Source organism: Pseudorasbora parva, chromosome 11 (assembly GCF_024679245.1).
Source record: "Pseudorasbora parva isolate DD20220531a chromosome 11, ASM2467924v1, whole genome shotgun sequence".
In the NCBI taxonomy this organism is placed as follows: Eukaryota; Metazoa; Chordata; class Actinopteri; order Cypriniformes; family Gobionidae; genus Pseudorasbora; species Pseudorasbora parva.
In genome coordinates this window covers 12,452,751-12,479,045 of record NC_090182.1, presented here as the reverse complement: position 1 = coordinate 12,479,045, position 26,295 = coordinate 12,452,751, and the positions used below count along the sequence as shown (strand labels likewise).

General features: G+C 45.1%; 1 protein-coding gene across 1 annotated transcript in view; it reads left to right on the top strand.

The window, feature by feature from the left end:
• The window catches only part of tbc1d2 (TBC1 domain family, member 2), a 42,321-nt gene that overhangs the window by 1,851 nt on the left and 14,175 nt on the right, over nt 1–26,295 (top strand). Inside the window, exons 3-10 of the mRNA XM_067457110.1 lie at nt 252–396; nt 2,471–2,594; nt 4,653–4,762; nt 4,841–5,043; nt 5,144–5,527; nt 14,103–14,213; nt 25,125–25,297; nt 25,612–26,112. Coding sequence (XP_067313211.1) covers nt 252–396; nt 2,471–2,594; nt 4,653–4,762; nt 4,841–5,043; nt 5,144–5,527; nt 14,103–14,213; nt 25,125–25,297; nt 25,612–26,112 — 1,751 coding nt within the window. The remainder of the gene's footprint in view (nt 1–251; nt 397–2,470; nt 2,595–4,652; nt 4,763–4,840; nt 5,044–5,143; nt 5,528–14,102; nt 14,214–25,124; nt 25,298–25,611; nt 26,113–26,295) is intronic.

Genomic DNA, 26,295 nt, shown 5'->3' with positions numbered 1-26,295 from the left:
TTTCTTTCTTTCTTAAAACTTGTTTTTATCAGTAGGCTCAAACAGTCCTTACTTTAAAAGGACACATTGTTCACATGATTGCACTTCATATTGCATGCAATGCATCACATTCTTGAGTATCAACAATGCTGAAATAACGTCAGAGAGAAAAGGCTGCTAGCTCACATTTTGATAAAGTCTATTCTGAACCAAACATTTTTATACATTTTTAAAATAAGGCCACCTGGATATTCTCCTCATTCTGTTTTCAGGCAGCTAACAGGGAAACCCAGATGTACTGGTTGCAACAGCTGCAGTTGAAACGTGCCTTATACAGGGATCAGCATGCTGAACATCAATCCATGCCAAGACCTGACAAGCAAACTGTGGCAAGCACACCATCAGCAAACTGCCCTGGTAAGAGTTTGAGCTCATCGGCTTGGTAATACAAGACCTTGAGGAAGGCAATACGAAACCTAGCAATGCTCATATGAAAACTAAATAGCAGTTACTACACCTTGGAAATTACAATGTTTATGAAATATGATCTGATTATGAATTTTTAGGGGAAAGTTTAGATGTTTGTCATGTGAGTTAATAGAAAGTGAAAGAACTCGAGGATTATTTCCAGAATGCTTGGAATCTGTAAAACCTAAATAATGTTTTAACTGACTGATTTATTGACTATTTATTGAGTTGATAATCTGGGTCTATTATATGTTACATATACAGTACTTGCTACCTACATTTGGTGTTCAAGATAACATCCCAGTATATAGGACATTGTTCCTAAACAATGTTACTAAACCTGAGCATGAACACAGGGGACAGAGAAAGGAAAAACCAAGGATAAAGGGAGGAAAGCACAATCTTATAATAGTTCACTCAAAGGGAACAGCTGAGAGCGGCCAATCGGAGAGCATGTTACTCAGCTGGCTGCATTGTTTTAGTTTAGTCATCTATGATAGCCCAAGAGGGAGGTTACAACACCCCAGTCTGAGATTTTATTTGTGAAATGCTCACCAGGATTTAACTATGTTTGTGCATGTATTGTCTAGCAGATACTCATTCTACTCATTCTGTTATCTGTCGCAGCAGGAGGGTGTGACAAGAAAAGAAATGTTTAGGCTGATAATCATCTGGAAACTTTAGCAATAGCGGCAAAGGGTGGGATCTGGATGATGTCGATATCCATCTTATTCACTATGTCATAGGACAGCTATGCAACTTACTCTGGTTTGCATCACATATCAGTGCTGCATAGCTCTTAGCTAACAATCTAGAGTTTGACCTGAACATAAAATGACTGCTGAGCTCAGTTCCCCTGTGCACTTAACCCAAGTGGAGGCATTTGAATGACTGAGCAAAAAGCCATTATTCATTCACATCTGCTCAGAGACAACGTTTCTATTATTTTATAATGCTTTCACAGATCAGTAATTTCAATAGGCAACATGAAACAAATATAGAATTATATATACTTATTATAAAGTATTACCAGAAATTGTAGTTCTGCTGAACATATTCACATCCACATTAGCTCTTTTGTCTACAGGAGTGTTATTGTTAACTAAATCTATTTCATAAGTATGTATTGAAATAAAGTAGACATAGAATAAAATATGAATTAATATATCAAATATAATTAATTAATATAATATAATATAAAGATTAAATAATGTATAAATTAATATAAAAATATGAAAATTAAAATCACAAAAATATACTAAAGCTACAATTTAAATGAAGGTATAAAAATAAAAGTTCATTCAAAACTTGGTCTAGCTTTATATTACGTTTCTTTAAACATAAAAATCACTTTCTAATGTATATCTGCTACGTATGAATTGTTCCCTGTCTCCTCTAATTTACAGTGCATACATGAGTCATTTTCGGGAATCCAAGTTGGGTTGGGCTTGTTGTTGTGCTAAAAGCACTTTCATTCCTTTTACACAGACACCACCTTCCAAACTCAAGCTCTGGTATCCAGGCTTTAGGAAACAGCTGTGGGATGAGACTCAAATGCAGGAAATGAGGAAATGATTGTCTGAGCAGCTGAATCGGTAGAAAATCTAAAATACTGTACCCCTAGCCAAATATAACCTAAAAGTTTTCTCAGAGACAGAAATAATATTTGTATTTTTTACTCTGTGCTAGCTAGTGGTTAGCATATGGATCTTAAACAGAAAATCTGTGATCATCAGGAATTTCAGGCATGCTGAGACATGAACTAGGTGGAGCAAGAACAGTTTCCATAAACAGCCTTACTGTTTTCAACAGTTGTAAATAATCAAAATCATATATATATATATACCAAATCAGCATGTTAAAAGGATTTCTGAAGGATCATGTGACACTGAAGTAATGATACTGAAAATTCAGCTTTGTCATCACACGAATAAATTACATTTTATACTTGTTATACTGGACTATCAAATGTATTTAATGCAGTTTTTTTTTTTTAACAAACTGTCGGTTTTCTTCTGCACAGCTAACTTCTTGCCCATAGTGAAGACTCCTTCTGGCCTGGTGGGTGAAGAAGCTGCCAGTCTGCCAGCACCAGGAATAAAAAACCCTCTCAATATGTCAATCAAGCATCCACTAATTGAGCTCCAGTGAGTACATGCACTCATTATGTTTTTTCTGTCTGTTCTAACGAAATGGACACTGGTATCATAGCAAATTTCTAGGGTAAAATAAAAAATAGGTCATGCTGAATATCTTCGTCAACACCTTCCAAAAAAAAGCTGTGTCATCCAAATTTCCCTAAAATGATTATTTTAGAGAAGTTAGAACCTTACTCTGTCATACTCATATACTTCCTGACATTTATATGTATGAGAGTAACCAAGTTGTTTTTTGAGGAGTTCTCACAATAGACAACGTCAGAAAAGAAGCATAATCAATTAAAATATTAATAAATTATAAATAAAAAAATCGTATTACAAATAAATTGAATAAACAATACATATGGGTATATGAAAAGAAGAATGCACCATAAAATGTACAACTTCATAAACAGAAAATAAAAAAGTAAACGTACGTAAAAGAATACAATAAAAAATAAACCAAGAAAATTTAGCCTGTTTGGTTACTGAATAATGCGGGCATTGCACTATATAGTATATCAAATATAAGATTAGGAAGTGATTGTTGTTTTACGTCTGTCTCATTGAGGATGTGGGAAGTTGCTTCTGTTCTGAATAAAACACATCATTTCAAACACCGTTTCATCATCATCTGCAATTTCAAAATTCATTCAACTGATTACATAAGACACCCAAAGGATTCTGGTAACAAATCAGAATAAATTCTAAGGCAAGCATAGCTCTTACTATTGCTTGCATCAGTCTATTAAAGGTGTCATGAACTGGCTTTTGTTCTTTTTAATACTGTTGTCTGAGGTCAACTACTGACGTTCGTGTGTTTTTTACATTCAAAAACATCATAACTAATAAGTAATAGGCTATTTTCTACACTGGTTTTGAGGCTGTCTTCTGAACGCTGGGTTTTGATGGCGCACTGGAGACTTGGAAGTAAACGCCCACAACTAAGATTGGATAAGATTTGAATATTTAATGAGGTTCAGCTCCGCTGTCATATCTATCCCCCTGTCAGTTCAGCTCACATGAGGGAGAGATTATTCTGAAAGCGGCAACTGCAACTTGTCTTTATCAAACAAACACAATGATTTATTTCTCATCCACCCAAGATTATATTACACGGCTCACATCCGCACGATCGGTCGATATAAGCGTGAAACGCGCGCTCACCCACACACACACACACGTGTGCACCCAGATCAAGAAAGAATTTCTGCCGACGGGCGTACGTTTTGGTCTGGTACAGTCCCGGGACTAGTACTACTACATATGTAAAAGACGTTTTACTCACATAAGTTTGTTGGACCATTCCTGTTGGATCCAATATAGAAGGCACAACATTGTGTCTGCAAATCCAGCACTTGAGACTTGTTTACAAACGATTCCGCAGTAAAATGAAGCGAACACACAAACGTGAGCTGGAACTTTGTTCAAAATAATATTATGATCTGAAGAAAGCTTATGCAGCGACTGTGTTGTTCCACAATATCTTGCTATCTTCTTCCACATATTTATTGCTGCTAGCTTGTGACCAATCAGCTCCATGAGTCGGTGGGCGGGACTACTGAATTACACGTTCTGTAGAGGCGTGTTTCATAGCGCTATGACATAAGAATAAAGCTCACGATTGTTTTCTGGGCCTGGTGTCTATAAAAGCTTTTCTTTGACTACTAACAAGGAAGTTTTCAGCTCTGAAACATACAGGACAGCAGCTGCTCGTCCCGCCAACCTGCCTGCCTGTTTTTATTTTTATTATTATTATTTCTTTTTTAACAATCTCTGTGTATAAATTATATGCTAATAATGGTTTTACTTTAGAAAGTGTTTAGAACCTTCAGACTTAAATAGGAGAGAACAAGCTGAATCTAGAGACTTGAGTGGGCTCTGTTCAGTTGATCCAGTAAACAACCACCTAACAACAACCTTGTAATCACTCAGAAGACTTCGAACACCTTAGCAACCACATGGCAACCATCCACAACACACTTAGCTTCATGTTGCAAGTTTGACACTGGCCTTTTTCTTCCAAAAATATAGTTGCTATTGTGTGTCTCTGTGTTTGACTTGCAGGAACACAGTGCACAGCTTCCGTAACCGACAGTCACAGGAAATTAGACAAAGTGTTTTCCATATTTTCGACCCAAATGACACCCAAAAAACACCCTCATCTAAGACATCCAGTAAGCTCTAAAACTTTCTCACCAGAAAAATAATAAATTGTTTTAAATGTAAATGCTCATGGCTACCTTCCTTCTTAGCTTTAGCAGTCCCCACACCTGGATCTTCTCAAACCCCAGAATCCCCAACTAATTCCAAGTGTGAGGACCTGCAAAAAAATCATCTTTCCACAGTGTCACAAGACAGAAAGAGCTGGAAAGAAAAGTTCAAACCTCTGGACCTAGACACATCTCAACTTCAACATGAAAAACTTTCCCTGGCTGAAGAGGTCAAAGCACAGAAGGTAAAGTGAGGACATTAACCACCCCTTCTCCTTTATATTCCTAATGGATTATTTATTACTTATATAATCAACTAAAACCTGCATATGTGTATGTTGTTAGGAGTTGGTGTTGTTGTTGCATAAAGTGCTAGAAGATGCTCAGCTGGAGAAACGCACCTGTGCTCAGTTTCTAGCTGCGGAGGGAGAGCAGGAGCGATTGGAGCTCCTCAGACACGGTGAACGGCGTGCGGCCAAACTGCGAGACCATCTGGAGTCCCTGCAGCAAGAGAATGAGAAACTATGGAGGGATCTGAACCAGAGGGACTCCCATATCGCTGAACTCCAAGAGAGTGTCCAGCTCCTGATGCACAAGAACCAGGCCAAACAGGAAGTGATATTGAAGCTATCTGAGAAGTTAACAGCCTGTGGGGAAGACCAGCATTACACCAACGGACTAGAAACTGAAACCTTCAAACAGCTAACACTGGAGAATGAGCATTTTAAAGTGAGAAAATAAAACTTTTTATTTCTCTCTCTCTCTCTCTCTCTCTCTCTCTCTCTCTCTCTCTCTCTCTCTCTCTCTCTCTCTAGCTATATATATATATATATATATATATATATATATATATATATATATAAATATACACCGATCAGGCATAACATTATGACAGGTGAAGTGAACATCTCATCATCACGGCACTTGCTAGTGGGTGGGATATATTAGGTAGCAAGTGAACATTTTGTCCTCAAAGTTGAAGTGTTAGAAGTAGGAAAAAGTGTAATAATTTCAGTGAGTTTGGTCAATATCTATCAAAAGTGGTCAGAGGAAGGAACTGTGGTGAACTAGTAACAGGGTTATAGGCGGCCAAGGCTCATTGATGCATGTGGGAGCGAAGGCTGGCCCGTGTGCTCCGATCAAGCAGACAAGCTACTGTAGCTCAAATTGCTCAAGAAGTTAAAGGTAGGGTAGGTAAGAATTATCTAAAACACTTGTGTCCAAATTAGTTTAAACTTTCTTTAAATGTCAATACATAATTAAAATGTAAGTACTCGGAAAACAATGTATAAAAATTGAGTGACTCTAGACTTTTTAATCTGCAATAAACACCGCTCATTATTTTCGTCTGGCCGAAACAAGTGATTGGCTTGGGCGACTGTCACTCTCTCTCGCTACCATGGCTACCACCCCTTTCGCTACAGGATCTGCCCACATGCGCATACCCGTTTGATTTGAGGAGTTCAAGCATAGATATGTATACGTAGATGGAATATGTATGTGAAAACAAACATTGACCCTTTGAAAGTTTTTAAATTATACTAAATGTAAGAGTATTTAAAGAAGAAAAACCGACATATTTCTGCATGCCCTTCTGTCAGTGAGTCTTTTGTGTATATTTGCTACGCTGCTTGCGCTGAATTAAAGCAAAACTATGCACTACGGTGCATAGTTCTTGATCAACTTGACCTGATTAACATGAAAGAGAACGTACTCGGTTACTTTCGTAACCTCGGTTCCCTGAGAGAGAGGAACGAGTATTACGTATGGGAAAAACTCCTTTTCTCGAGAATGTGAAGCAAAACTTTTAATAAAGGTATCTATGTAAAGCGCAGTGAGCTGCACGGCCATAGCCCAGCGCGAGGAGCGCTCTGATTGGCCGGGCTGCGGCAACTGCAGGAACCTATGGTGAGGCGGCTGAGAGGAACGAACCAATGGGGGGCGTTCCAGAAGCCCGCCGAAAAAGGTGCTTATATTTGCATACAGGAGGCTATATAAGACCCTAATTCGCCATAGGTGTCAGGTTTTAAGATCGACTGAAGCGATACCTGAGAAGCATAAACACGGCACGGAACGTAATACTCGTTCCTCTCTCTCAGGGAACCGAGGTTACGAAAGTAACCGAGTACGTTCCCTTTCGAGAGAGGTTCCTCGTATTACGTATGGGAACACAATGTAAAGCGCCGTGTGTGCTGACTGACCCAGTATACCCAAAGCACATGTTATAAACCCCCGAGACACCGACAGAGGCGGCTTATAAGGGGAATGAAGAACCGGAAGAGTCGGTTCGTTTGAACAGCTGATCGGACATAGTCGGATCTTATGATGAATGAATAGTGCTTAAGGACTAATGTGTACAGGCCAAAATGTAAGGCAATCTGTTTGCCAGGGTCAAGATAGAGCCTAGATGGAGAGAAGCCCTGCTTGTAGAGCTGGAACCTCCAACTTGTAGAATCTGATAAAAGTGGACGGAGAGGCCCAGCCTGCCGCCGCACAGATATCTTCCAAAGAAATGTCACACGACCAAGCCCAAGATGAGGCCATGCCTCTAGAGGAGTGGGCTTAAATGCCTGTAGGACAGGTTAGGTCCTGGACCTATATGCTAGTGGGACTGCATCCACTATCCAGTGTGAGAGACTGTTTCATGACAGCACAAACTTTAGTGCGGCCACCGAAGCAATGAAGAGCTGATCCGACTGCCTGAAGGGGGCGGAGCGCTCTAGATACAATCTCAATGCTCTGACTGGGCAGAATAGGTTTGTGTCTTATTCTCTCTGAGACGCGGGTTAAGCAGTGCAAAGACCTGCATACTGAAGGGGTTGATAGCACTTTCAGCATAAAACCATGCCTCGGTTTGAGCACAACCTTGAAGTTGCTGGACCCAAACTCAAGACAGGAAGGGCTCACGGAGAGTGCAGGTAAGCCACCCACTCGGTTAACCGAGGCCACAGCCAGCAGAAAAACGGTTTTGAGTGATATGTGCTTCAAGCTCGTGTTCTGAAGTGGTTAGGAGGGGGAACCCTTCACGGCCTCCAAAACCATGGCGAGGTCCCAAATAGGGACCGAGGTAGGGGCAAGGCGGGCTGAATCTCCTGGCCCCTTTAAGAAAACACACAATAAGATCACTTTTCCCTAGTGAATGTGCCGCGATCGGAGCGTGGCTAGCTGCTATGGCGGAGACACACACCCCGAGTATGGAGGGGGGACGACCCGCATCCATTAGCTCTTGGAGAAAGCGAGCGGTTCCGCCAGTTCGCATGAGTGTGCGTCGATGTTTCGCGTAGCACATTGGTTAGAAAACCACTGACCACTTCAAAGCAGAGCTGCCAGATAGCAGGGGCTCTAGCTTCCGAAATAGTGTTCATAACTTGTCAGAGAGGTTCCCGGATACCGTTGATGGGCCATACGTGGAGGGCCCACAGCTCGGGATTGGGATGCCAGACCTTCCCTTTCATTGGCAGAATAGGCATGGGGCTGTGTCTGACAGCTGAAACAGTATGGAGAACCATGTACGGTTCTTCCAAAGTGGGGCTATTAAAAAGCACAGGCTGCAGCTGGATCGCGATCGGAGGGAACATATAGAGGGAGTCTGGGCCAACATGGGCCAGGGCATCCCTGCGTTTGCAGAAAAAATATTGGGCAGCGTGTGCTGTGCGAGCTGAATTGTTTGCGGGTAAAGGGACCATCCCCCTGGGGACATGGGTCCTCTGGATAACATGTCCAGACCCTGATTCAGAATACCTGGCACGTAAGCCGCCCTTAGGGAGCTCAGATTGTGCTCTGCCCATAAAAGGAGATGCTTAGCCATGCACGGTTCTTATGCCGTAAGTCTTGAGTCTATGACAATGACTGTACTGATAAGCCTGCCCCTCGAAGGCGAATCTCAAGAATGGCCTGTAGTGGGGGTGGGGGGTTATCGTAACGTGAAGTATGCGTTTTTCAGATCTATTGAGAAAACCCAATCCCCGGGGCGAATGTGCGCGAGGATTTGTTTCACCGTCAGCACCTTGAAACGAGCGTGTCATAAGTGCTTTGTTCAGATGCCTGGAAAATGGGCCTGAGACCGCCACCCATTTTCGGCATGAGGAATTAGCGACAGTAAAAACCTGACTCGCTAGCGTCGGGTGTACTGTTTTCGCCGCTCTCTCCTTTAACAGTCTCAATGCCTCAGCGAGAAGCACGTGACTGACACTGCTTCTTACAGAGGGCTCGACCACGGCTTGAATCGCGGGGTCTGCGAGCAAAACTGTAGCGAGAACCTCGTTTTATATGTTCAACACCCAATATTATATACCAGGAATGGCCTGCCAGGCCTGGGCTCGTAAAGCCAGGGGTTGAATTAGATTCGGGGGCTGGCCGCTTAGTAATAGGGGCCTGTTAGCCGGGTTGCTTGTGCTGTAACACTGCTTGTAACACTGTGGGGATAGTGTTAGTTTTGGCGGTGCAGGCTTTGCAGTGGGCGCACGCCTCACATTTATATTGTGTGTGCGAGAGTGAACTTTGTGAAAAGTGCTTGGGTGCAGGAGTGCAGACTGTAAAGTGGGCACATTTCCTACATAGAAAGCTCTTTTGTGTGTAGTGTAAACAATGTGCAGTGGCGCACAACCTACGTAGAATACCCACGGTGCAAACCAGTGAGCAAATCCACAGGGGTAAACGCACACAGCATAGTGTGCAGACGAGCGTGTTTAACACAGGCTAGTTGACTGCAATATTTCATCTCCAGTCACTTAACTTAAGGGAACTGGGAGAATGTAAGGAAGTGCGGGTGGTATGTGAGCCATTCCACAATGCCGTTATGCTCTAGTCTAGACTGAAAGCGCGCATGCAGACAAGCGTGTTTGACCACAGGCTAGTTGACTGCAATAAGGCTAGTTGACTTTATATGGTGTAATCCGGCCGCGGCGGGATTTATTTGTGATTTTGTGAGGCTGAATTAACAGTGCTTATGTAGGGGTGCACACTGTGTAGTGAACACTTTGTCTACAGTGTAAAAACCTTTCCAGCCGCCTGAATAAAGGGGACTGGAAGTGATAGAGTGAAAAAAGGGCTTAGCTTGGCAGCCATTTTCCGACGCCCTTATGCTCTGACAGTGAGCGCGTGCTATGACGTAAGCCGCGCTCTAGTCAGCAACGCGCTGTGGAAGGGGCGCGCGCTATCATGACAAGGCAGCCATTACAACTTCCTTGGCAGTAAGCGCGCGCTGCAGCGACATTGTTCTTGACATACCCAACAGCCCGAGCTCGCTCGTCTGACTTCTAGTATTCTCTGTCCGCAGCGCTTCAGCACGGCGGCGGTAGAATGAGCACGGCGAGAGCTTCGGCTCGAGTTTGTTTATTCACTCTAGTATTCTCTGTCCGCGGCGATAGAGCGACAGGACGAGAGAATTGGAAGCGTGAGGTAAAACTCTGTCCGCGGCGCTTCTAGCACGGCGAGAGCTTCGGCTCGAGTTTGTTTATTCACTCTAGTATTCTCTGTCCGCGGCGATAGAGCGACAGGACGAGAGAATTGGAAGCGTGAGGTAAAACTCTGTCCGCGGCGCTTCTAGCACGGCGAGAGCTTCGGCTCGAGTTTGTTTATTCACTCTAGTATTCTCTGTCCGCGGCGATAGAGCGACAGGACGAGAGAATTGGAAGCGTGAGGTAAAACTCTGTCCGCGGCGCTTCGAGCACGGCGAGAGCTTCGGCTCGAGTTTGTTTATTCACTCTAGTATTCTCTGTCCGCGGCGATAGAGCGACAGGACGAGAGAATTGGAAGCGTGAGGTAAAACTCTGTCCGCGGCGCTTCTAGCACGGCGAGAGCTTCGGCTCGAGTTTGTTTATTCACTCTAGTATTCTCTGTCCGCGGCGATAGAGCGACAGGACGAGAGAATTGGAAGCGTGAGGTAAAACTCTGTCCGCGGCACTTCTAGCACGGCGAGAGCTTCGGCTCGAGTTTGTTTATTCACTCTAGTATTCTCTGTCCGCGGCGATAGAGCGACAGGACGAGAGAATTGGAAGCGTGAGGTAAAACTCTGTCCGCGGCGCTTCTAGCACGGCGAGAGCTTCGGCTCGAGTTTGTTTATTCACTCTAGTATTCTCTGTCCGCGGCGATAGAGCGACAGGACGAGAGAATTGGAAGCGTGAGGTAAAACTCTGTCCGCGGCGCTTCTAGCACGGCGAGAGCTTCGGCTCGAGTTTGTTTATTCACTCTAGTATTCTCTGTCCGCGGCGATAGAGCGACAGGACGAGAGAATTGGAAGCGTGAGGTAAAACTCTGTCCGCGGCGCTTCTAGCACGGCGAGAGCTTCGGCTCGAGTTTGTTTATTCACTCTAGTATTCTCTGTCCGCGGCGATATCGCGACTGAACTAGAGAAGAGGAAGACTGAGGAAAAACTCCGTCTGTCCGCGGCGCCTCCTCAGCGCGACGGTATAGTGACGAGAGCTTCGGCTCGAGTTCGCCTATTCACTCTAGTATTCTCTGTCCGCGGCTGTAGCGCGACGGAATGAGAGAAGAGTGGGAACAACTCTGTGGCAGCGGCGGAAGAAGAGCCGCGGCGGCGGCAGAGTGAAGAGAGCTTCGGCTTGAGTGTGCTCATGTCCTCTAACATTCTCTCTTTCCGCGGCGCTATTCAGCGCGACGGGACGAGAGCAGAGGGAGAGTGAGAAGAGCTCCGTCTTTCCGCGGCGCTTAACGACGCGGCGGAACGAGAGAGTCCTCGAGTAAAACAAGCCTGTAAGCTCTAGAAGTGGCGTTGCAGCGGCAACACACACACACAAACACATATAACACTCAACATAGACACAGTTTAAAGGATATATAACGCCGGATGGCGTAGCTGGAACGGCAGAGAAGGCGGAGAGGGAGTCCGTCGTCCTCAGCTGCAGGTTCCGCTGGTGCCTTTTCAACGGCGGTGCTTCTTCCGGAGACCAGCGAAGGTATCGCTGAAGGAGATAAAATCTGACACCTATGGCGAATTAGGGTCTTATATAGCCTCCTGTATGCAAATATAAGCACCTTTTTCGGCGGGCTTCTGGAACGCCCCCCATTGGTTCGTTCCTCTCAGCCGCCTCACCATAGGTTCCTGCAGTTGCCGCAGCCCGGCCAATCAGAGCGCTCCTCGCGCTGGGCTATGGCCGTGCAGCTCACTGCGCTTTACATAGATACCTTTATTAAAAGTTTTGCTTCACATTCTCGAGAAAAGGAGTTTTTCCCATACGTAATACGAGGAACCTCTCTCGAAAGGGAACCGATTTCACCATAAAATCATGTTACACATAATACCCAGCGCTGTGAAATAAATATAATAAAATACACGAAAACACATCACTGCCAGAAGATTTTGCCCAAACTTCCAAGGCCTGTTTAAATTATTAAACTAAGCGTATCTTAAATTTAATGTTACATTTATCAAGTGAACAACGTATATACAGCACATTATATGCTTGTGTGTTTGGGCATGGACCATTTGCAACAGAAATGCTGCCCTTCTTAAATCAAAGCACATCTCGGAGGAGAACACCGGCAAATGTGACAGAATGGACGATATTATAGTCTGTATTTGCAATACACGGTTCAGCTGCGAGTGACCAGCGAGACAAATGCTGCCAGAATGCACAACGGACAGGTGTCGGGCATGCGTGGCTCCCGCTCTCCATATGCACTGCTTCTGCCCTTCTCAACGGACTGCTTGCGCGTGCAGTGTGACATTTGAATGATGTCACTACATGCACTCCGCTCCTTCTTCTCCGCTCGTCTCATAAATAATGCGTCTTCCAGCTGAGCGCTCGGCGTAGCACGTTCATGTGTTTTGGGGGAGTGGCTTTGGAAAGATTCCAGAAAGAAGAAGGTGGAGTGAATGGAAATAATGAGCCGTCTTTAAAACAGTCATGAGAGGTCTACAGACACTCCGTTTTTATACTTTCTTTTTCAGAGTACTAACATTTTAATTATGCATTGATATATAAAGAATGTTTAAACAAATTTGGAAAAAAAGTTTTGGTTACACTTTATTTTGATAGTCCACTTTAGACATTCTACTAACTATAAGTAACTTTGCAACTACATGTCAGCTAACTCTCCTTAGAGTATTAGTAGACTGTCAGTAGACTGGTAGGTTACGGTGAGGTGTTAGGGTTCGGGTTAGTAGAATAAATTGAATTGTTGGGGAACCGACAAAATAAAGTTTTAGTAAATATTAATCAGACAGTCTACAAATACTCTAATGACAGTTAGTTGACATGTAGTTGCAAAGTTACTTATAGATAGTAGAATGTCTAAAGTGGACTATCAAAATAAAGTGTTACCAAAGTTTTTACCTACCCTACCTTTAATGCTGGTTCTAATAGAAAGATGTCAGAATACACAGTGCATTGCAGTTAGTTTTCTTTTACATCACGTGGATGGCCGTGTGCGTGTGCGTCACTTACACGGGGAAAACATGGCACCAGGATGCACTATGGGAAGATGGCAAGCCGGCAGAGGCAGTGTGATGCTTTGGGCAATGTTCTGCTGGGAAAACTTGGGTCCTGCCATCCATGTGGATGTTACTTTGACACACACCACCTACCTAAGCATTGTTGGAGACCATGTACACACTTTCATGGAAACGGTATTCTCTAATGTATGTGGCCACAAAGCAGAAATAGTTTAAGGAGCACAAAGAGTTTAAGGGTGTTGACTTGGCCTCTAAATTCCCCATATCTCAATCCAATTGAGCATCTGTGGGATGTGCTGAACAAACAAGTCCAATCCATCCAATTTACAGGACTTAAATAATCTACTGCTAAAATCTTGGTGCAAGATACCACAGCACGCCTTCAGGGGTCTAGTGGAGTCCATGCCTCGAGTCCATGCCATGTGTGTGTGTGTGTGTGTGTGTATATATATATATTCAACAAAAAATTTGCAGCAAATGTTTTCTTGCAACCATGACTGTAGAAATTAATACTTTTATTCAGCAAGGATGTATTAAATTGATACAACTTTTACATTAATACAAAAAAAATTATATTCTGCTGTTTTAACTTTATATTCATCATAGATTCATACTAGAATGTTTTCTGAACGATCAGTAGAAAAGGCTTCTTTTTTTTTTTTGAAAAATCTTGAGACATTTAAGAAACTTTTCAAAGATGGTGTATCCACTTATGCAAGTCTGCAAAAACTCTACGCTTTGTGTTAAAAAAATAATACTCTAAATGTGCATTTTTTTTCTGAACAGTTTATCTGCATTATATGCCAATTCTGAAATGACTGTGCCAAGCATGATTAAAGCTCTCTAGTGTAAATTGTCAACACAATCATCATCATATCTCTATTTCAGGATGATTTAAAAGCATATAAAACCCAGAACCAGTACCTAAACTCTGAGATCTACCAGTTGACGACGCTTTGGAGGAAAAGTTCAGAACAGGAACAAAGTCTGATAGTAAAGGTAATTCCCTTTCAGTCGGTCACGTTTGACGTACATCGGAACTGACTGACAAACTAGGGATCATTTTCAGAGACCAATCTACTTAGAGAGTTTAAATATGATGCATGCGGCTCACGCTGGGTGCCATGGGTATAAATAAGGAAGTGGAATACCGCATCCTTGCTTTCTTCTTCTGAGCCGAACACTGCAAGTCTAGTGTGTCTACTGAGATTTTTTTTTTAACTATAAACGAGTCTGCTCGTGAGAAGGATCATGAAAAAGCTGCTTCCTGGTGCAAGTGTGATGGCACCAGTCAGCGGGTGGTCACCTCAAGACAACAAACAGCTATCACGGTGTTCTCTGAATGCTCACAGCAGGTTTGCACCTTTTGAACTGCTGTGAGCCGTGGCCATCTCCCTTGCGAACTTCAGCACTATTTGACCAGTTTTTCCTTTTCTAAAAGAGCAACACGGTTTGACTCTACGTCTTTTTCAAGATGTCATTCAAACCCTGTGTTTCTGGATGCAGTCGATCTCTGTCCTCAGTTGACGGTCATTGTTTGGGCGTTCAGCACGCTGAGGCAGCTTTCGTGAATGACCACTGCGGGAACATGACCATCATGGTGCTACGGTCTAGGCTCAAACACCTCAGATGGGGTGGAGTCCAATTGCATATCCTCCAATCTAGTGGGCCTCTTGCTGCAAAGCAGGGGAATGCTACTTCAGCTGATAGCTTTGGTGGAGACCTGAGGATAACAGTTTTTCATGAGGATTTCGTTATTTCTGAGGATAACAGGGCTTTCCCAATGGGTCAACAGGCTCCTCGAGCTCTTCGAGCCTCTCTATCCTCTGCACCTGTGCCAGTGGAGTTTTCGAGAGAGCGCACTGGTCCTTCCCATGGGGGGCCAGATGTTACTTTCAGGGCTCCAGCTGAGGATTTATTTTCCATTGCTGCATCGGTGGACGAGATAGTCATCTGGAGATGAATATTCGGCTGCGTTGCCTCCTTTGGATGTGGTAGTGTTGCCTGAGTCTGATCCAGAGCTCACTGCTATGCTTCCCTGGGCCGCCGCAAGTGTCAGGCTCGAGTGGAACCCTCCAACGTGTCCCAAACCTTTGCGGTTAGACGCTTGGTTTCTCGGGACGGCCGTGCTGGTTCTCAGTGCTCCAACAGAGGAGCAAGTCTGGTCAGTGTTGAACACTGAGTGGGTCTTCCAGAAACAGCACTGACTGACCTTCTCTGCTTAGAGGCCTAACTTCCCGCTCCAACAAGGGGACGGTTTAGTGAGCTCAAGCAGGGCGCTGGAAGAGCCAGCATCCCTAGCGGGTTGATAGGATCCCCAATTCGTCGGTCAGTTCTGAAGTGAATGTCTCGGTTACGTATGTAACCCTCGTTCCCTGAAGGAGCGAATGGAGGTGTACGGTCCGTCGCCAGGTGCTGTGCTTCCACTAAAGGACTGAGTCACAAATTCGGCTCCTCAGCAGAAAAGCAAGGATGCGGTATACTTCCTTATTTATACCCATGCTGCGGGACGGAGCATGGAATGCGTAAACCCCATGCCAATGTTCATTGGCTCGTTTTTAAACACTCAAAGTAGATTGGCCTCTGAAAATGTTCCTTAAGTCAGTTCCGGCATACGTCTCCATTCCCTCCTTCAGGGAATGAGGGTTACATACGTAACCAAGACATTTTGTTTTTCTGTTAAGGTTTATTGCAACAAAACAGGCATATTTTTTGCTGCTGTACTTTAAAGTAGTGTTGTCACGATACCAAAATTATGACTTTGATACGATATCAGACTAAAATATTGATATATCGATAAGAAATCGATACCACAGTAAAAAAATAAATAAATAAATAAATAAGATAAGATGCTTAATATGACAACAGAACTTGTTATTATTCATTGTTATTTTTTACTAAAAGTTCATGTGGCCAGCATGTTCCTTAGGGTTGGGCATCGTTTTGATTTGAACAATTATTGATCAATTGATCAATTACTATTAAAATTATCTCACAAATTTTTGCTATCTCAATGTATTTTTTACAATGGGGTAGTTGTGTTGCAATAGCTTACACACAGCACAAGAAAGCTTGATTTCGAATGGTAAATTGAATTTAAAAAGACGAGTAAACAGTAATAAAATAAGAACAAATAAACAGATTACAAACAATAGCACAAATAAATGCAATAGAATAAAAGATACAAATTAAATAGACTGCTTTATTTTTTCAGGTAGGTCTAACATTCAGATAAGAAACTGAATTAAAAAAATGCATAGTAATTACATTTAAAACAACATTGGATAATGTTCTTTGTAAAAAATTCAATAGCGTACAGATGAAACTATTAAAGTTACACAAGTCGATCAGTCAAGAGCAGTTGATCGTTCTCTTTCATCATCTCGTTTCGAGATCCACCTATGGGAAGGGCATCCGTACCTGACCTCTGCAGAAGCATCCAATTGCACCAAGTCTGACAAGACAGGCAGGAGCGCGCAGCCAATGCCCAGTAAGGCCCCACCCCTTACCAGCGGGCATATATGGGCTGCATACGCTACTGTACATCAGTTGACATTCGCTTCTCGCGATCTCTGCACTGACACAGTTCGGTTAGATTTGCGCTGCTCACTTATTGTCTGCAGGAGGAAATATCGCCAGATCAGCCTCCACCGGGCGTGACAGTTCTATTCTGCCACATTCTGTGTCTGCATTCGGAGCCGCTCGCGCTCTCGTCCGTCTTCCTGTTCCACGGCTGCCGCCACGGACCTTTCTGAGTTTTTTGCGGGTATGTCGCTCTCTCAGTCTTCTCCTTCTGTGTCTAGCCTATTACGGGCCTGCCCGGCCGCGTGTGGGTCTCTTATCGCCGCTAAGGATTTTCACCCTTTCTGTGTGGTCTGCTTGGGCCTCAAGCACGCAGAGGAGGCAATAGAGAACCCGGAGAACTGCAGTTACTGCCTGGTACTGCCTAAGAAACTCCTGCGACACCGCCTTAAAGTTGCAGCTACTCAGTGTGGCGAGCTCGACTTGTCGTACTCGGATATGGAACACGGTGACGATAGCGCGCTACCGGGGACCTCCCGGGGCGCGACGGCTCTTGTTTTGGCTGACCAGCCCAATCCTGAGTTCCCCAAAGAGGACATCTTCACGGGTAACCTCCCGCTCGCCGACGATCTTGCCGGGTCCGGTGATTACGACGACGCGGGCCTTCTTGGAATTTCGGAGGACGAGGAGGCCATCCCGCCCTCTGTTATTCCCCAGGCTAGCGCCCCCGCGGCCTTGCCTGAATCCATCCTCCTGGATGTGTGTGAACGAGCGGCCGCTCGTCTCAACATTAAATGGCCGGCTCCACAGAGCGCCACCGACCAGGAGAGGGATATTTATGACGGTAAAGTGTTGGGAGCCCCCCCCGGCCCGAGGAAAGAACTCTTTCCCGTTCTTCCAGCGTGCGCTAAGCACATGAGGCACTACTGGAACGACGCGCTCGATCTTAAACACGGTCTCGCGGGGCTGGAGGTTAAAGATATGGCGGCTCGCGGCATGGGCGAACCGCCTGCCATTGAGCCCTCCATTGCCAGACGCCTCAACCCAGTCCAGGGAGGGCTGCCCGCCCCCCCGAAGCCGGTCCTTCCTAACAGGATGGACCGTTTTTCTGCCTCGGTGCACCAGGCCGTTTATAAATCCTCGGCCTTGGCTGTTAGGACTCTGAATGTCTCCTCCCTCCTTTCCGCTTACCAAGCGGAGATCCTGGACGATCTGGGCCAGCAGTTAGATAAGGGATCTTCTCCCTCTCCTGCACTGTGGAAGGAGATCATCACGGTTAACGACCTCGTTCTCCGTAATGCTCGTCAGGTCGTCCAAACCTGCGGGCGCTCTATGGCGCTTTCCGTGGTAGGAGAGCGCTCGCTCTGGCTCAACCTGTCTGGTCTCCCGGATAGTGAAAAGAAACGTATCGCAGGCGCCCCGGTAGAGCCCGGCCGGGCTCTCTTTGGCCCCGCAGTTGCTATGATGCAACAACGATGCGACGACAAGAAGGAGCACGAGGCCTTCATATTGTATCTTCCCAGGAAGACGGTCCCACGCCAGGCGCCCCCTGTGCGTTTGCCTAACCCCCCGGTCCCGGGACGTAATTTTAATCTGGTCAAGGAAAAGCCTCGAAAGAAGTTTTCTGGGCTTTCTCCCTGCCCCAGAACCCCTGTCCAAAGGACGGAAGGTTCCTGCTGTAGGGTGTCCCCCTCCCGTGGCTGCCCAGCCCATATGTTTAGTGGACGATGTGTGTTCCCCCCTGTTCAAGGGGATTGTCGTGAGGAAAAGTTCAAAAGCAGTGTAACCACACCGCACATACTGTGTTCCCCTCACCCAAATAATAAAGGCTTCGGCCCCAGTGTTTCCCAGAAAACACAACACACACAGAAACACAAAAAACACAATAAATCTAACGAATCAAATGGATTCGTCACAGCGAGATACCCTCTCAATGTAGGGAAATACCCTTTCTCTCGTAATGGTGAACCTGCACGTGTCGTCCCTAGTTTCTCCACTAGAGGGCGCCATTGCATCACAAATAAGCCAGCTAGGCATGCTCGAAGCCAGCACGGCCTGGACGAGCATTCACACGAGCTGTGTGTCAGCCTGGCTTACTGTATTACGCATGATATTACAGGGCTATCGTCTGCAGATTGCTATGAAACATCCACGTTTCAGCAGCGTTCTCTTTTCTCACACAGAGGAAAGCACGGCCCACGTCCTGAAGGAGGAAATCTCCTCTCTTCTAAACAAAGGTGCGATTCAGGTGGTTCCCCACAATCTGATAAACCAGGGTTTCTTTTCCCGTTATTTCCTGGTCACAAAGAAGGACGGTTCCCTCCGTCCTATTCTGGACCCCAGGGTGTTGAACAAACATTTGAGGAAATACAGATTCATAATGTTAACCCTTGGTTCGCTCGCCCGTGTCATGAAACGGAACGACTGGTTCACATCGGTCGATCTGAGAGATGCTTTTCTCCACATAAGCATTTATCCACCACACCGGAAGTTTCTTCGTTTCGCCTATCAAGGCATTTGTTACGAACTCACGGTGCTTCCGTTCGGGCAAAAATTAAGCCCCCGAACTTTCTGTTTGCGTGTGGAAGCGGGCTTCACTCCCCTAAGAATGTCTGGTCTACGGATCCTGACATACATATGCGATTGGCTCATCATAGCCGATTCGTGGGAAAAGGTGTTGCAGGACACCTCCCGTGTGCTCGCGCACACCCGATCTCTGGACTTCAGGGTGAATGTGAACAAGAGCAGCTTTACACCCAGTCAGAGGGTGATCTTCCAGGGCATGGAGCTCAACTCAGTCTCCATGCGAGCGCGTCTCTCTCAGGAGCGCGTTCTCTCTCTGACGAACTGTCTGTCACAGTTCAGAGAGGGGGCGAGGGTGCGATATCGCACATGTCTCAGGCTACAGGGTCTTATGGCTTTAGCTATCCAGTTTTTGCCACTAGGACCCCTGAGGATGAGGGCGTTCATGAAATGGGTTTTGTCACTACATTTCAGCCCGTTACACGATCTTTGCCGCTCTGTAACAGTGACGCGCACCTGCGCTGCAGCTCAGCGCCACTGGAAGAGCGCGGACTTTTACGCACAGGGTACCCCTCTGGGGACTGTCATGTTGCGGAAAGTCGTGACGACGGACGCGTCCCTAACAGGCTGGGGTGCCACCCAGGAGGGCAGAACTGTGAACGGTTTGCGGCCGAGCAAACTACGTTCAGAGCACATAGATTATTTAGAGCTTCTAACCAATTAGAAGGCTCTGAATCATTTTCTGCCTCGTCTGCAGGGACATCATGTGCTCGTACGCTGCGACGATACCACGACAGTGGCTATCAATCGTCAAGGCGGCGCGCGCTCGCCGAAGCTTCATGCCCTAGCTTACAAGCGTTTAGTATGGAGCGGGCGAGTTTTCCTGTCGTTACGCGCGACTCATGTTCCGGGAATTCTGAACAGAGGCGCGGATCTTCTATCGAGGGGGAACCCGCTCTTCGGAGATTGGCACCTCCACCCTCAGATAGTAGACATGATATGGATGAGACTACGGGCGCCCGTAGATCTGTTCGCCTCGCGCGAAAACAGCCATTGTCCTATGTTCTTCTCGCTAAAGGACTTGGACGCGCCCCTCGAGGTGGACACACTGGCCCACCCGTGGCCCAGAGTGCTGCTGTATGCCTTTCCTCCCCTGTGCCTGATAATTCTCACACTGGCCAGGGCGAGAGAGGGGGGGTTTTCTCTCATCCTGATAGCACCCAGGTGGCCCAAAGCGCCGTGGCTGGCAGAGATAATCCCTCTGTTGTATGCCCAGCCGTGGTGCCTCCCCCTCCGCACAGACCTATTGTCTTAAGCGAACGGGGAGATTTATCACCCACACCCGGACAGGGTAGCTCTCTGGGCTTGGCCCGTGAGAGGACGAACCTAAGCGCGTTAGGGCTTCCCCCGCGCGTGGTGGCTACTATACAGAATGCCAGGGCCGTTTCTACACGGTCCTTGTATGGCTGTAAGTGGCAGGTGTTCGATGAGTCGTGTGATGGGCGGGGTCTCACGTCATATCAGTGCTCAGTCGCTGATATCTTGTGTTTCCTCCAAGACCTTATGGATAAGGGCAGGTCTTTTTCCACTATTAAGGTCTATCTGGCAGCTATCTCTGCTTGTCATGTGGGTTTTGAGGGCTCAACGGTTGGGCAGCATTCTCTAATCCGCAGATTTATGAAGGGCGCCCGTCGCTCCTTGCCAGTCATTAGGAGAACGATCCCTGAATGGGACCTCTCCATGGTGCTGGAAGCTCTGTCTCAATTCCCTTTTGAGCCTCTGGGGAATATTCCCCTTAAGTTGCTGTCCTTCAAAACAGCCTTGCTCTTGGCCTTGGCGTCAGCCAAACGTGTCAGTGAGTTACATGCACTCTCGGTCCACCCCTCGTGCATCAATTTCTCTCTGGGTGGAGATAAGGTTTTCCTCAAGCCTAATCCAGCATTCATGCCGAAATGTTTCCCTGCGTTCACATCGGAGGTGTTGGAGCTATCCGCTTTTCACCCTCCGCCCTTTTCCTCCGCGGAGGATCAGAGGCTAAATGCCCTGTGTCCAGTCCGTGCGTTACAAACGTATGTGTCTAGGACCAGCGCGTTCCGGAAGAGTGACCAACTCTTCGTTTCATGGGCTCCTCCTCGCAAAGGGGATCCCCTGTCTAAACAACGCCTCTCACATTGGCTTGTGGACGCTATAATCTTGGCATATGAATCAAAGGGAGTGCAACCCCCAGGGAACATCAGAGCTCATTCCACGAGGGGCTTGGCCGCCTCTTGGGCTCTGTTCAGGGGAGTATCACTGCAGGATATCTGTTCTGCGGCCAGTTGGGCTTCTCCCCATACGTTTGTGCGTTACTACAGGCTGGATGTCACCAGAACCTCAGTAGCACATTCGGTCTTGGGGGTGGGGTCTTCCTAACCCTGGCTTCCTTATGTGTGACACACATAGCCTATGTTTCATGTCCTGCTTCACACCGCAGTTACGCGGTTGCGTCGGTGTGGCGAGTTCATGATTATGAGACGCGTCGTGCACCGCCCCTCGGGGTGACCGTCTTATTATGGCTAACAGGACCTCACTGTGAGTGTATTGGGCAATCGGGGAGCTGTCCATGTCTCTCCCATAGGTGGATCTCGAAACGAGATGATGAAAGAGAACAATAGGTTACTATCGTAACCCCGGTTCTCTGAAACATCGAGTGGAGAGATCCACCAGCGTTGCCCCGCTTACCGCACGAGAAGCGAATATACTTACTGATGTACAGTAGCGTATGCAGCCCATATATGCCCGCTGGTAAGGGGTGGGGCCTTACTGGGCATTGGCTGCGCGCTCCTGCCTGTCTTGTCAGACTTGGTGCAATTGGATGCTTCTGCAGAGGTCAGGTACGGATGCCCTTCCCATAGGTGGATCTCTCCACTCGATGTTTCAGAGAACCGGGGTTACGATAGTAACCTATTGTTTGCCTTTTTGTAGTTTGAATAACAAATGACTGCGGTCCCTTTAAGACTAACAGACGCATGGATCCTGAACACTGTTCCTGTTACTCGTTCTTCCTGAACTGTTTGCGACTGTGGTTACGTTAATACTCTTCCAGATGTGCACTGATAATTCTTTGAGTGTATTTGACCAATAATAAGCTGGAAAAGGAAGCAAATGTTTGCACTTATCATGTCAGAGGCGGCTTTATTAGGGTAGGCTATGTGTGTGTGCGCTTCAGATGTGGAGCACGAAATCTGCAGGGATTAGTAGAATTAATTTATGTGCAATCCCGCGCGAAATTCAGACCGATCAATCACTAACACTAACACACTGTCATGAGGAAAGAGTCCAGCAGAACGCGCGTTCGCCGTGCTCAGAGGTTAACCGGGCTGAGTGAGAATATGCCGGTGTGTGTGTCAACTCGCTTTCGGTCGGAGAGGAGAGCGCGGCTGATATCGATACTGTAAAAACTGAGAATCGTATCGTTTCAGATATTCCAGTATCGATATATATCGAAATATCGATATTTTTGACAACACTACTTTAAAGGTCCCATGGCATGGATTTTTGTATTATTTTATAATGTTTCCTGAGGTGTACTTATATGTTAGTATGGTTTTTACATCAAAAAATGTCATAATTTAGAAATAAAAGTCATTTTTTCTATACTCATATTAGCCCTCTGGCTGGAATGCTCTGTTTCAAGGGGCGTGTCTGCTGTGAGTCTAGACCCTTTTACAGCCCACGTGATCAAAGAGTTTTTGGCAACGGAAGTGGTGTTGTTCCCTAGTGGTTCTAACGTGAGAGCAACTCCGAAAGTTTATCAAAACGGTTTCCCAGCATCAAAATGTATTCCCAGCATCTGGCTGTTGCGTTTTTGGTTGCACTAATCGCTATTCCACCAATAGGCTTAAATTTTATAGGATTCCGACAGGATCACGGCCGTTTCAGAAGAACCGGCGGTACCTGTGAATGCAGGCGATTAAATGCATCGATTGGAACGAGGGCATACAAATGCTCGCATAAAAAAAATCATTTGTAAAACATTTACTGCACTTGAAACGTAATTATTTATAATAAACCTCCCAACATTGGCTGCCACTGGTGTATAATGTACCCCCCACCCCCAGATTATCATATCAATAATCACAGTACATCAATTTCATTTGTAATGATTTTATTAATAGTTTAATTGCAAAATAACCATCTGAGAAATGTATGCAAGCAACATAGTTGCTATTGAAGTACTATAGCATTACACAATTAAACTTTAAACAGAAGTGTCGACACGAATCAATAACATAAAATGTAAGGAAAAGGATAAATGTATGTCGGTGTGAAGAATAAGAATAAATGTAGAAAATTGTATTGGACATTCTGTACATGGCCACAGACAACGTATTCATAAGCATCCAGTGATTTATATGCTTGTCTCGGGTGAACACGCTCGGTTTCTCAACTAATACGTATATATCCGACCACTAAGTTATATCTGGCCATCTGCTAACGTCTTCTATCCACTCCACTATAGTACACGGATCTGGTAGCCGAATACCATTTGATAAAGTCAACTTTTTAAAATAACTTTCTCGGTTTGTGTTGCTTAATCCGCTCACGTAGCTTGACATGCTGCTGATTCTCCGCCACAGTTTGTTGCCAAAATGCGCGCGCATACGTTGCTACATCATTATTGTATACAAACAGTAAAAGGGTCTCTTCACTGAAAACACCCCCTGTTGTGATTGGCTGGCATCTTTGCATTTGAAATGAGATTACATGCAGAGGGGGCGTGGTTTAGTGAGGCGCCAGCAGCAACTGCAGCACTCACTGCCAGTCGAGAGACAGAGAGTCATGGAGCTGGGGAAAGATTGCTGAGGAAGTGTTATGGTACCGAGTTGTTGAGAGCACGAGTTTTTTTTTTTGTATCACAGCTCTGAATAAACCCGAGTGAACTTTGCAACGTTATTTCTCTCAAAAAATGCTTTCACCACAGCTTACAGCAAACACGACATCCATCTGAATACAGTAAGAGCTTCTGTTGAGTTTAACAGCGTTATTCAAACGGCAGTTTGGGCAAGTGTGCACTGCAGATAAACGTGTGATGGACAGGTCCAAACATTATAAAGAGTGTTCTTTGATTGCTCTCTATAGTTTAATAATTTAAATAACAGATTTGTTTCATGCTACTAACAGAAAAAAACGTGACGTTGATGGTTTTAGTCACTGGCTTGATTTATTGATACGTCAAGACGGCCAGCGGCGGGACTGACAGTATTAACCGATTTAGAAAGAAAGTCTGTGTGAACTTGAATGATTAGCTACACATCAGAACTCAATGATCCCAGATCAGGCATTAATGAACACTGTTACTCACTGTTTGTGGCAGTGCTGTTGAATCCATATAGTAAAGCCTGTACTGCTGACTTTGTGACTGATAAACTGAATCCATTCTTTACTATTTTTCTGGGCGGGCAAAGCAGAGGAAGTGGAGGAAACCTTTCTGGTAGGCCGTCATAACAGGAGAATTCAAGATCAGCTTGTCTATGTTCTCAATTTCTCAAACGCAGAGAAAGACAGCCACAAAAATTTTCAGCCACTTGGGGATAATATTCAGGCTAGGGGAACTCATATGTCGAAAAACCTCATAAAATAAAAAGTTCATGCCATGGGACCTTTAAATATGTCTTTAACTTTTGTTCTGCTTGGCTGACCTTTTTAACTGAACACTGAATAAGTCTTTGAACTAAGAGATTTGAGCTTTGAAAGTTAGTTTTTATACTTAAAAAATGTAATTACATTTTTTTAGAACCTTGTAGCATGATTGTTTGGCCCGATGGTAAATGTCACAAAGTGTTTGCAACAAGATTTACTCTAGCTTTACTATGTGTGTACCAGTGTGCTGTTTTAGAGGCCAATAACTGTCAGATGGAAAGCAGATACCTGGGAATCCTCCAGAAACTCCAGGAGAGTGAGGAATTGAATCCGGAGCAGAGGGAAGCAATCAAGAAGGTGATTAAAGATGCGGTAAAGGCAGACCTGAACGCCACCATCAAACTAAACCCAATCAGGTAAACAAGGTCCCATCAGTTCATTTATAATTCATTCACTCACCCTGTTCATATCTTCTTTGGAGAATTCAGTTCTCATTCACACTTGGATAAGTTAAATCATTCCAGACTTGGATGGAAATAAATGATTTGAGTTAATAGACATACTGAGATTATATAGAAATTGCTCAGTTGTTGCTTAGATAAGGCCCCTACTAAAAGAAAGTAGAAGAAAGTTTATTAGGAAGAATAGAGTAAATCATAGAACAGATTGCCATATAAATATTTGATTGTTTACGTTGGAAAAAAAATTCACAATTCCCAACATTCTACAGTGATTACGATGAATATGGATTTAAGATTGCAGTAGACTACAAAGTTGAGGACCTGAAGCTCCTTTCTAAGATCCAGGCCCTGGAGATCCGATCCCACAACCTGCTGAATAACGAGGAATGCGATGGGCCATTGTTGGCTCGTTGCACTCAACTCCTGTTCGGACGTCCTGAAGCTGAACTCTCTTCATCAACAGAATTGAAGAGTCTACTCCGGACAGGCTTACCACGCGAGTACCGCGTGAGGGTTTGGCGTTTTGTGATACAGACTAGAACTATGTCTTTAAGAGAGCGTCATCCGGACCGCTATCAGGAGCTGTGTGAGAAAAGCAGAGCCTCACCTCACCTGGTGCCCAGACAGATCCAGCTGGACCTGGATCGAACGTTGACCACCAATCAAAACTTTTCCCCTCCTTCAAGCCCCTTGATTCAAAAGCTGGAGAGAGTTCTTCAAGCGTTCTCATGGCAAAACCCCACCATCGGCTACGTGCAGGGACTCAACAGGTAACTACAAGATAAGAATAAAATAAAATAATAAATAAATTGAGGCTTAGTATATGTTACAAATCTCAGATAAGATCAAATAAGATTACAAAAATAAAATAATACAATACAATTTAAGATGGGGAATTGAGTTTATGTTACAAAACCAAAAAGTTTTACTTAATAATTATATAAAAATGTTTG